General features: G+C 39.5%; 1 protein-coding gene, 1 long non-coding RNA gene and 1 pseudogene across 5 annotated transcripts in view; 1 reads left to right on the forward strand and 2 right to left on the reverse strand.

Moving 5' to 3' along the window:
• LOC114491863 overlaps window positions 1-1,566 on the reverse strand; it is a 2,991-nt pseudogene extending 1,425 nt beyond the window's left edge.
• A 5,008-nt stretch (window positions 1,567-6,574) lies between these two features.
• LOC114492295 (UDP-glucuronosyltransferase 2B31-like) overlaps window positions 6,575-12,327 on the reverse strand; it is a 48,524-nt gene continuing 42,771 nt past the window's right edge. For 3 of the 4 annotated variants that reach the window (XM_036021369.1, XM_036021375.1, XM_028506490.2), the window contains one exon: window positions 6,575-6,986. In XM_036021369.1, coding sequence (XP_035877262.1) covers window positions 6,707-6,986 — 280 coding nt within the window. In that variant the 3' untranslated portion in view covers window positions 6,575-6,706. Of the gene's footprint in view, window positions 6,987-7,225; window positions 7,568-12,327 lie in introns of those variants that run through there. The other variant, XM_036021373.1, reaches the window with a different exon arrangement.
• On the forward strand, window positions 7,123-8,839 carry LOC118499629. Its single transcript, XR_004902135.1, has 2 exons — window positions 7,123-7,205; window positions 8,696-8,839. It is a non-coding gene; the product is annotated as an uncharacterized LOC118499629 (long non-coding RNA).

The raw sequence follows: 12,327 nt of genomic DNA on the forward strand, positions 1-12,327 counted from the left end.
TTATAAATATTTCAATGTTTTCATAAATATTGAAAACAGTAAAGTTGTTAAGAATTGTGACTTTAGATTTTCAGGTGCATTGACATTTTAATAAACACTGTGTTAAATTATTCTTAGGTATTAAAAAAAATAATTTAACCCACATTTTCTCCCCCCCTTGGCTGATAACCCTCCATGTCATCTCTGCTTCTGTGAGTCTGTTCCTGTTCTAGTTGTTTGCTTAGTTCAGTTGTGTTTTTACTTTTGGTTGTTGATAGTTTTGAGTTTATTGTCATTTTATGGTTTGTATTTTTGATCCTCTTCTTTTTCTTAGATAAATCCCTTTAACATTTCACATAATAAGGGCTTGGTGATGATGAACTCCTTTAATCTGACCTTATCTAGAAAGCACTTTATCTGCCCTTCCATTTTAAATGATAGCTTTGATGGATAGAGTAATCTTGAATGTAGGTCCTCGCCTTTCATGACTTTGAATACTTCTTTCCAACTCCTTTATTGCCTGCAAGGTTTCTTCTGAGAAATCAGCTGATAGTCTTATGGTAATTCCTTTGTAGGTACTTGTCTCCTTTTCTCTTGCTGCTTTTAGGATTCCCTGCTTATCTTTAATCTTGGGTAATGTGATTATGATGTGCCTTGGTGTGTGCTTCCTTGGGTCCAACTTCTTTGGGACTCACTGAGCTTCCTGGACTTCCTGAGGTCTATTTCCTTTGCCAGATTAGGGAAGTTCTCTTCCATTATGTTTTCAAATAAGTGTTCAATTTCTTGCTCTTCCTCTTCTCTTTCTGGTACTCCTGTGATTTGGATGTTGTACTGGAGGTTCCTGAGTCTGTCTTGATTCTTTTGAATTCTTGTTTCTTCATGCTGTTGTGGTTCAATGTTTATTTCTTCCTTCTTCTCCAAACTGTTGATTTGAGTCCTGGTTTCCTTCCTTCACTGTTGGTTCCCTTTATTCCGCTTTTCATGGCCTTCACTTTTTCCTCTATTTTGTGACCATATACAACCCCTTCTGTGAGCATCCTGATTACCAGTGTTTTGAACTCTGCATCTGCTAAGTTGGCTATCTCTTCATTGCTGAATCATATTTTTTGTAGAGCTTTGACATCCTAGATATTTTAAATGAAATATTTTGTTTTAAATATGAAAAAAGAGCTCCAATCTGATATAAAAGATGATATAATAGATTTTTCATCAACCCAAATATTCTGAGTAACACTAACAAACTGATAAAACAATATAAAAATCTTGGACCTTGTTATCTTGAATTAATATGTTCTTTTACTGACAAATTTATTATTCCACATAATACATGAAAGCCACGTTGTGAAATGTCAATCAGTTTTATATATATATATATTTTTTTTTCCATCATTGGAAATTCTGTGTATTCTTTTGGAATGTTTCTTCTGTGTTTATACAAAGTAAATATATTTTTTTTTTAAAAAGAATCGTATCATACTTATTTTTTTCCTAGAACTTGTTTATCTACCATGTAATATGGGGAACATGCAACAATATTGCTTATAATCTCATATTCTCTGTAATTACTGTATACCTTATCCCTTTCATTGGAGGTAAGTGTGTTCATTGACTGATAGGTATTTAGGTCCCTGAGAGAACACACTATATTTAAATATGTGCCTATGTAAGTTTTTGTATGACAGATCACAAGTGTAGAATTGCAGGGTTAAAGAGTATATTTAATTTTATTTGAAAACTTTATTCTATATTAAACTCACTAAAAATCATTTTCTCAGGTTCTTTTTTTGTTTAATAGAAGGAAATGTCTTTAATCCCCTGAAGGGTATTTATGTGAAATAAGGCAATAATAAACAAGATTGGTCCAACAGTCAAAATTTTGCACTTGAGATTGGGACTATAAGAATGTTCACTATTCTGTTTTAATCAGTATGGTCATGGATTTCTAGCCATACTGTAAATCCAAAAATAAAATTAACATTGTTAATACAAAAAGAGTGCAGGAAGAGAGCAGAAGGTTGGAACTTGGACTTGATTGGGGTCCAAATCAAGCCAAACCGTAGTGTAGAAAATGTTGTATGTGTCCACATAAGGTAGAACCTAAAGCTGACTTTAAGAAAAAATCAGAAATTTATTAGAGAAACTAACATACTACAAAGTGGTTTGCCTTATCTTGCTGAACTGCAAATATCTCACTGTGATGTTATTTCAAAATATTTAACAGAATGACCACGTCCCAGGAAATGAAACAAATTTATATTTTAAACACTTATTTCTGTAGAATATATGTGATCATCTGAGGTGTAAATAATACCCAAAGAATGTCTTAGTAAACAATAAAATGACCTCAAGTATATTATCTGTAATTAATTTGGAAGACTAAGTTTACTACTCTTTAATTCCAGGCAGGATCGAACAAGTTAGAAAGCTTTAGATTGGGGGAGGTGAAAGAAAAGCTGTCACTAAATCTGTGATGTACGTTACAGGACACATGTTGAAGACACCCAAGTGCTGAAAACACAAGGCCGTTCTCAGAAACACTGCTTGAACTGAGTAATAGCTTCTGTCATCCACCAAATTACAAGGGAAAAGCCTCTTATAAAACAGAGTGCAGGTGTTCATAAGTATTGTAGAATCATTCCCAGGCTCTTCTCTATATGGTTGAAGAATCTTCAAAAATATAATTTAGAATATGGCAATCCACATCATTTTCAGCTCAGACTTTACTAACCACCCAGTCCTTCAGAAATGTGCCGATTTTGCAGCCCAGGCCAGGAGGCCCCAACATGCCAGACTGTTAAGGAGTCTCACTCTTGACTGCTGGCAAGACGGCAGTACCTTCGTGCCCTTATGGGATTGCCTGTCCTTAGAGTTTCAGGCTCCCTGCATGTCTTGGTTCCAAATGTTTTAAAGTGATGTGAGAGTCATGTGGATGCAAAGGGGCCACACGCTAATCCTGACAAATTCAGTGGAGGCCTGTGTGGGGGCCTTATTAACTAGAGACTGAAAGTAACCATAGAAAATGGTCTGAAATGAAGTTATTAACTAAAATCATTTATGGCAAGTAGTCACATCCTAGGCCAGTCTCTTCCCTGACAAATGTCAGTCATTACCTTAATAAAGCCTGTGAATCATCTTTTTGCATCTATGATAATGTACTTTAGAATGTCAAAGTAAATTCTTTTTCCTTGACCCCTTCCAACACAGATACTCTACCACAGCACCAAAGAGGAGGCCACAAATCCCCTCATTGTTACTGAGTCAACTGCTGACTGTTAACTACCCTGTACTCACGTATATAAAAGAAGTGCATGTCTATCATTTTGCTTTTCATCCAATTCCAGAGGTTTCTCAGCTTTGCTTTCTCCAGCCTCCCTAATGTATCACCGATGGATTTCATGGACCCATGACATCCTCTCTTTTGAATGTACTGTGTAAAGCCAGGGTGGACTATTGATGTTTTGCTTCCCAGCAACTGTCATCAGTTTGGCTGAAATACACTCATGAAAATTCTTACAAGGAATGAAAATAGCTCAGTAAAAATTCTTACAGTTTTGTATATTTCTTACGTTGAGAGTCATGAGGCAAACAACACACATCTACCTACTCTTGAGGCTGATGCGGGGTGCGGTGACCCAGAATCCACAAATTGCATATTGAGGTTTAGTTGGTGACAGGATCTCACACTCCTGGGTTCAGCCAGTGCAGGGGGTGATGACACTTATGCTTGGCTGAGGTGCCACAGAAGGCTTTGTTTGCAGATCTGCAAGTCAGTCACAGTGGATCACTCTCCCCAAGCTGCACAGTTGAGATAGGGGTCCACACTTGAATACAGCAAAAATGTCCTCTTGATAGGAGTCTTAAGACTTAGAAAGTTTTAGCTTAAGGTAAATAGCCATAAATCTAGCAAGTAATGCATATGTTATGCTCTTTGTTTCAGAAACTACAGATAAGGCCCATCTGGTGCCTGAGAAAAAGCAGCTGACCTCCTGGGGTGCTGGCTAAAGATGACCACTTGGAGATATCTGTATTGGGAAAAATCAAGTGACTACCTCCTCCCATTTGGAGACAGCTAATTGCCAGGATATGCAGCTGGGAACTTCAAGGACTCTCTCTCTCACTGACTTCTTTTTTCGTCTTCCCCAATCCCCCTTTTAAAAGATCTGGCCAGGAAAGAAAGAGGAAGATGGTTTGTTAGGGTATGAACCCGCCATCTTCTCGGATCGCCGGCCATCTGAATAAAGCACCTGTAAAAGATTCAATTGCTGTCATTGCTTATTGGATTTGGTAGTGACAGGCAGCCCAAATGCTGTTGTCTTTTCTGGTTACACTCTGAAGGCATCCAAGGGCAACAGGCTGCAGTTGTACCAAGGGTCCAGACCTGCAGCAATCTTCCACACTGTCAGCCTCTGCAGGCAGCCCAAGAACCCACTTACAAATGAGCACCCTGACATCCATGCAGCTGGAGGCAGCTGAGGGAACACCCAGCAATGGCAAGGCCAATTGTCATAGTGGCAGATTGTGTTTTGGTCCTGGAAGCACCAAGTGCTGGTCACCAGGAGAGGCTGGTTGGACAGTACCTAGCTTTGTTAACCAGGTAGGAGTGGGCACGTTGTGGGAGCAATCAGCCAGCACATCAGGGAAGCAGCCTAGGTCTATAGCAGTGGATGATGTACTCATGAGATCACACTGCACGCAATCCAGGCAGAACCAAGCCAGCACTGCTAGGTGAGGCAGCGAAGACTCAGGCCTGTCGGACCAGTGGTCAAGGTTGCCAGTGCAGCAGTAGCTGCACACCCAGCTCAGGCAGCACCAACTGCCAGCTAAGCACAGAATCTCACCTTGGAATCTGGAGGCTTTGGGTCTCAGAGGTGACTCAGGAACCAGCTGCCCTGGCTTCTGCTGTTCTGGAAGAGCCACTGCCAGCCTCTGCTTCCTGAAACTCAGGGGCTTCTCATGCTGGGCAGCTTGGGCCCTCCAGGTGAGTGCTTTCTGGCAGCCACAGGGGCCTCTTCCCGCATAGATTCTTATGTTTGATAAATATCCTGTGAGTCACAATGTATTGACTCAATTTACATTTAACTAAAATCAGTAGCTTTGCCATCTTTTACATGTTACTGGCCAATTTTTACTTCTGTGAATTATCTGTTCATATGCTCCATTTATTTTCATCTTGGAATGTTTGATTTTTGTTTGTGATTTATCTGTTACATGTGTGACAGGACAGAGTTGAGGAAAAGTAAGCCTGTATGCGTGATGTAACATTAGGATCTACTACGGCACTACATTACTTCTGTTTTCCTTTAAAGTTGTTTTAAACCATTAGAGGAGTTATATGGAAATTTCAGTGATAGCCTTGTTCAGTGATAACAGCCATCACTGAAGTTTTAATTTGTTTCTAAAATGAGTGCATGCTTATCCTGGAGAATGTTTACCGGGAGATTTAGATGATGGTCTTTTTGACCAATAAAGACAGGAGTGTGTTCTTCCCTGGACCACTTCAATCCTGTTGCTTTAGAAGGGCTTTGAAAAATCCTTGTGATTTGATTTTTCTATTTCAATAAAATTTACATGATTTTTGTATTTTTTGCACTGGTATTGATTATGGTCTGTCATAGGGTGCCTAGGTTTAAAAGAAAGAGATAAATTTATTCTCTTTTTTTGTCATGTTAAAGGATTAAAGTTTTAATATTAGGTTAAGGGGAGGGATGGGATAGGGGGCCTCTGAGGAAAGAGAGAAGGAATGAGACATGCAGATCTAGTGTGGTTATTTGGAATTATAATCATTATTTCAAACTCCCTTCAACCAAAATGTTGAATTGCTCCCCATATCTGTATGTAGATGAGAGATGTTGTGCTTTGTTTTGCAGGAAGTGGGCATGTGGACACATTTGAGAGGACACAAATTCAGTAAGCCCTTTTAGAGTATAGGTTCTACATGATCAAATCGACAATGGGAGTATACACTCATTATTAAAAGTCGAAATGAGTGTGAAAGCAACCAGATGAATCTTTTTAAGGGGCTCTGAGGTAAAGAGAATTAGTTACTGAAACCAGTTGGTCATAAATGGCTCTGTTTTATAACAGGAAGTGGCTAGCTGTTGTTATATTTCTAAATTCATGTACGTTTTGATGGCAAATTAACTTAAACTAGTTGAAAGCAAGCGATATGCCATGTCTTTAGTTCACAAGTGATGCTGAGTCTGGATGTACAGCAAAACCAAGGAGCATTACAGGTCTCTCAAAATCAAATGGAAAGGTGAATCTTTGTACACAGTTCTAATTATTGAATAGTTTCTCTAGCAAAAGATGAGACTACAGAATTTTGCAGCAAAATGTAGCTAAAATATTCTGAGTATTTGTAAAATAATATTGACATGTGGACAGACTACTTACAGTTCTTGTGTCCTTGTGTAATGCTTGAGACAGTTAAAGTTTTCTTCCTGCACATCTTTAAAATTGGAATAACACAGTTAAATATATATATATATATGGTTTTATTTGTTTTATTTTTACCAATTTACCTTTGCCATGACAGATTGATAAACTTTAAAGAGGTAGAAATCCCTTGAAAACAAATTTTGATCTAAATCACTGGAAAACAAATTTTGAAATGAGAAGCTAACTTGTGAAAAGTCATTTTGTCCCAGGAGAAGCAACTACTTCTTACTGGAATAATAAACTGGGGGTGTCCCATCTATAAGATATGCCAGCTTCAGGCTTCAGAACACTACTCCCTTTTCCCCTTCTTTCCTGTTTTGGCAAACTTCCGGCAACAAAACAGAACACATTTTGTGACAACAAGTATAGCAGTTGCCACACAGGCCAGCAGGAACCCAATCACGTCCAGAGAGTGGTACTGGAACCATGTGAGGTCATAGGAGGCTGGCCGCAGGTGTTTGGCTCCCTTGTGGCGCATGACAAACTCGATCCAGAAGACTGCTCGATCCAGGGGCTTTATAGGTTGATCGTGGTGAATCCTTGACAATTTCATAGCATTCTCCTTATATCTGAAGGAGAAACACAAAGGTACCAACATTGAAAGGAATTAATTTGCCTAAGTGAATTACTCCCATGAAAGGTTTCTGAAGTGTCATACATGTGCTTCAAATAAATGTCATAGAATTGCAGAAGAGGGATATTTTTATTTGGATCTTCATAGATGGTTTTGCTTTAAAGTTGAAATTTTCTGATGACAAATATTTTACGAAGTGAAGATGGGAGATAAGGTGGGAGAGTCACTTTTTTGTAGCAGAGGAATCATAGGAGCCATTCTAATGGCTACTATTCATGTGAATGAAAAAGGGGCCACATGGCGGGCTGGACAAATTCAGTGATACAAGGTCACCATGCAGGATGATCTGATCATAAATTTCTAACTGGGTGGGTCCTGGTGAGTAGTCTCATCCCAGGCCAATAGCTTCCTGGGTAAAAGGTTAATCTGTACTGTAAAATAGCCAGTCCTTTGTTCTTATGCATCAAGGATAACATACCTTTGAAATGCCTGAATAATTTCTCAAAGGCATGACTTTGAGCAATAGAAGACAATGACCTCAAACATCTCTTATTGCCCACATACCAGCTGCATTTACTATAAATGTAAAATGTTACCTATTCTGGACCCACCAATGTGAAAGAAGTATTCTGTACCTAACATGTAAAAGAAGTATGTATCTCTCCATTTCACTTTTTGTATTATCCTAGAGATTCCCTCTACCCCACCAACTCCCACTTTCTCCCACCTCCTTAATCTACCACAAATGGACTTCATATAACCTTTCTTACATTCTCTCCTTTGACTCTAAATGCAAAAACAGAACTGCCATACTGCCATTCTCCAGAACATGTTCTCATTTATGGATCTTGTTTGGGCCATTCCTTGCTTATTGGTTCAAATAAACTTAGAAATGTTTTTTGATAGTTTTGAATATTCTTTCCTATACATAAATAAGATGATGAAATGCAGTTTAGGGCAATGCTTTCAATTTATTTTATTTTATTTTATTTATTTTTAGAGAAGGAAGGGAGGGAGAAAGAGAGAGAGAAACATCAATGTGGGTTGCTGGGGGTCATGGCCTGCAACCCAGGCATGTACTCTGACTGGGAATCAAACCTACAACATTTTGGTTCGCAGCCCGTGCTCAATCCACTGAGCTACGCCAGCCAGGGCTTCAGATTTTTTAAAGAGAAATTGTATCATGGCAGGAGAAATATTTCATCATTAGCCCTTCAGTTTCTACTCTTCTCTTCAACCTATTGTGTGTTTCTCACCCAAAATGACATTGTTTTGAAACCCATGAAAGTATAGCACTTTCCTGTTCAAAATTTCTGCTTGGCTTCTCAATCCATTTAGAATAAATTCCAAATCTCTTTAGGACAACAAAACCCTACATGGTATTAACCAAAAAAACAAAAACAAAAACAAACAAACAAAGAAAATCATAGGCTGTAAATGGTGTTACTTTGCTAAATGAATATTATGCCAAACGTTGATTTAATAGCAGATTTAATTGAAGTTTCAACTTCTTCTATAAATATAATGCTTATTTTACCAGTCTGGAATTTTCTACTCAGTCCAATGAGGTCATCTGTCACTTAGGTCCTGTACGTCTTGCGTAGGAAGAAGATGCAATCTGCATTATAAACCCTTCCCATTTAGACAGGAAGGTAAGAAGCTAGGAAAATTCCTGGGCAAGTGGAATGAGGAAACTGAGACAAGGTGAAAGGTAAGATGGTGGCCTAGGTAAACAGGGCTTGCCTCCTCACATCACCACATCAAAATTACAACTAAACTACAGAACAACCAGTGCTCAGAATTGCCAGAAATTGAGCTTAATGGAAGTCCTACATCTACAGAATTAAAAAAAAAAAACCACTGAAACTCTTTGTAGGGGTGTTGATGCAGAACAGGTTGGTCTCACACCCACATGGGGCAGATAAAAATTAGGGGTGATATCTCAGAAGCAAGAGGTCCCAGCCCCATACTTGATGTGCTCAGCCCAGGTCTCGGTGCTATGAGTATCAGTCCGCATAACTTATGGCTTTAGAAACCAGTGGGAATTAGTGCTATGGAAGACAGAAACTGCTAGCTTGCTATGCAGTTTCTCTCAAAGGGCCCACACACAGACCTCCTCAGACTTACTCCCTCTGAGCTCTGCTTGTGAGCAGCACATTGAAAGGCATCAGAGACATATGAAATGGAAGTGAATTGTCTCATATCAGGGTGAGGGCTGGGCAGCAGTTTTCTCTCAGACAAAAGTGGTGACAGAGGCCATTGGTCCTTTTCTAAACCCTTCCTTCACAGAGTTGGCTGAGAGGCATCATATATGAGATTCTATCAACCTGGCTTACACTATTTGCCCAACTCTTGTGATTTTTGAGGCTCTACCCAACCTAACTTTTGGACTCTCCCAAGCTGTTGACAGTGGCTTTTTCAACAAATGGCTTGTCTTGGATCATGCCTCAGATTTTCTTAAATTCTCTCAAACAAGTCGCATCTGGCCTCAGTGAGCTGTGTACCTCTTGCTTAGTGGCCAGAGGCCTGGTACCCTCAATAACTGGTGCTGGTTCACAGCTTGGCCTTGTTTGGACACCTCCACACCAAGCACAAATGGCAGCCATTTTCAGGTTGTCTTGTAGCTTATACTGGGTGACCCTGGACAGAACATAAGTGCTGGCTGATCTTGGCCTGTACCTTCCAGGAGACCACAGAGCCAATGTACCTGGTGGACAGCTACCTAACATATTGAAGCACCAACACCCAACTGTCTACACAAGCAATACACCCAGGAGGTGGACTCCAGCAGGGACCAGAGCCCTGCTGATGTAAGTGCTGCTCTGTGGAGTGGGTCTGTGCACAACTGATCTACAGTGGTCAGAGGTTGGTGGTCAGTGGTCACAGCACAGACCCACTCTTTTCAGCTGGTTGACCTGGGTAAATCCCTCTCATTAACCTGCCTACAGCAATCAAGGCTCAACTACAAGAGGACAGTATAAACAGTCCACATGGTGGGTGCACCTCAGTTACCCAGATTGGTTGATTGGTAGGCTATGTCACTGGAACCTACAGGAAATCTACTACTTTAGGCCACTCTACCAATCCAGGAAGTCATAGCAGCTCTACTCACTACATAGAAACAAAACACAGGGAGGCTGCCAAAAGGAGGAGGCAAAGAAACATGGCCCAAATGAAACAACAAAACAAAACTCCAGAAGAAGAACTAAACAAAATGCAGACAAGCAGCCTACTAGACACAAAGTTCAAAACACTATTTGTAACGATGCTGAGTAAACTTAGGGGAAGAGCAGATGAACTCAGAGAAAACTTCAACAGTATTAAAAAGGACACAGAAACCATAAAAGGAACCAATCAGAAATGAATGGTACACTAACTGAAATGAAGAAAAAGTTATAGGGAATCAACAGTAGAGCTGATGAATCTGTGAAATAAATCAGTGATTTTGAATATAGAGAAGCAAAAACATTCAATCAGAACAGCAAAAAGGAAAAAGAATACAAACAAATGTGGTTAGTGTAAGTAGCCTCTGTTACAACTTCAAGCATATCAATATTTGTATTATGGTGGTGCCAGAAGGAGAAGAGAGAGCAAGAAATTGAAAACCTGTTTGAAAAAATAATGACAGAAATCTTTCCTAAGTTGGTGAAGGAAATAAACATATAAGTTCAGGAAGTGTCGACAGTCCCAAACAAAATAAACCCAAAGAGGTCCAACCCAAGACACATCATAATTAAAATGCCAATGTTTAAAGGCAAAGAGAGAATCTTAAAAGCAACAAGCAACAAAGCAGTTTGTTACAGACAAGGCAGCTTCCTTAAAACTGTCAGCTGATTTGTCAAATGAAACTTTGCAGGCTAGAGTGGAATGGCAAGAAATATTCAGTGATGAAAAGCAAGGACCTATAAGCAAGATTACTCCTCCAGCAAAGCTGTTGCTTGGTATTGAAGGACAGATAAAGAACTTCTCAGACAAGAAAAAGCTAAAGCACTTCATCATTACCTAACCTGTATTATATGAAATGTTAAAGGGTCTTTTTTAAAAGAAAGAAGAAGATAAAAAATATGAACATTGAAAAGGCAACCAATATGTATCTATCAAAAACTGAATCTAAAAAACAAAATAAACAGAACAGAAACAGAATCATAGATACAGAGACCATTTTGATTGATGGTTGAGAGGTGGGAGGGGTGTCAGGGGGGTGGGTGAAAAAGGTGAAGGGATTAAGAAGTACAAATTGATTGTTACCAAATAGTCATGGAGAAGTAAATGATGGCATACTGAATATAGTAGCTAAAGAATATATATGCATGATCCATGGACATGGACAACAGTGTGGAGATTGCCTGAGGGAGTGGAGAGGGTCTGGATGGAGGGGGGCAAAGAGGGAAAAATTAGGATAACTATAATAGTGTGAACAATAAAGTAATTTAAAAAGAGTATTAAACAAAGCCAAAGACTTTGATCAACTTATAGCCAGCTGGTGAATCGCAAGGCCTTATCTCTCCTAACCAAGGACATTTGAGAGCAAATGGTTTATTCTTCTCCTCCCTAGCCAGAGAATACTTAGATTAAAGCATACTGGCCTGGGACTTCTTTTGATACTTCTCCTTGCAGTTGAGATATCCCACAGGTATTTAGGGAAGGGAGGAAAGCTCATGAAAACAGAGAGATAGCACCTGAACAAAGGGAGTGAACTTAGGAAGAAGCTGCAGGACTCCCCTTTCAGCTCCCTCACCCCTTACTCCCACAAAAGACAGCAGGTCAGTGCCCCACAGCCATAGGAAATCACACCAGAAGGAAAAGCCTACCCCCACCCTCTCATCCCAAGAAAAAGCCTGAGCATTCAAATGTAGGTGTGACTCTGGTTCTGATTCCCAGAATTTCTACCCTCTACAAAACTGAAACAAATATTTTTTTCATTATTGTCATCCCTGAACTATATTTTTCTATTTTGTGAGGGAAGGGTGCAGACTGGTTCTGGGTTAGTTCTGGTAACACAATCTCATTCCTGGAAAGAGATGTCCATTCTAAAAATAATCCTTCTTTTTTTTGGCTAATAATTCCTCCACTACAACCTTTTTCATATACAAACCTTCCATTTTGTACAAAACCTCTTGGAACCCTTCTAGTTGCTAGTTGTTTTTTGCCCCATTCATGAATCACTTAATACAGTCCATTCGATCTTCAAATTTACTTGGTTGAATTTTTCAGTGTGACAATGGACAGACCCTTGGTAACCACCTGTCCTATCTCTTTTTCCTATGCACACTGTCTTGCTGGCACCCGTGCCTTCGGGCTGTTCACTGAAGCTGCCACGTGTGTTTCCACCTCAG

This window comes from Phyllostomus discolor, chromosome 1, assembly GCF_004126475.2.
Source record: "Phyllostomus discolor isolate MPI-MPIP mPhyDis1 chromosome 1, mPhyDis1.pri.v3, whole genome shotgun sequence".
In the NCBI taxonomy this organism is placed as follows: Eukaryota; Metazoa; Chordata; class Mammalia; order Chiroptera; family Phyllostomidae; genus Phyllostomus; species Phyllostomus discolor.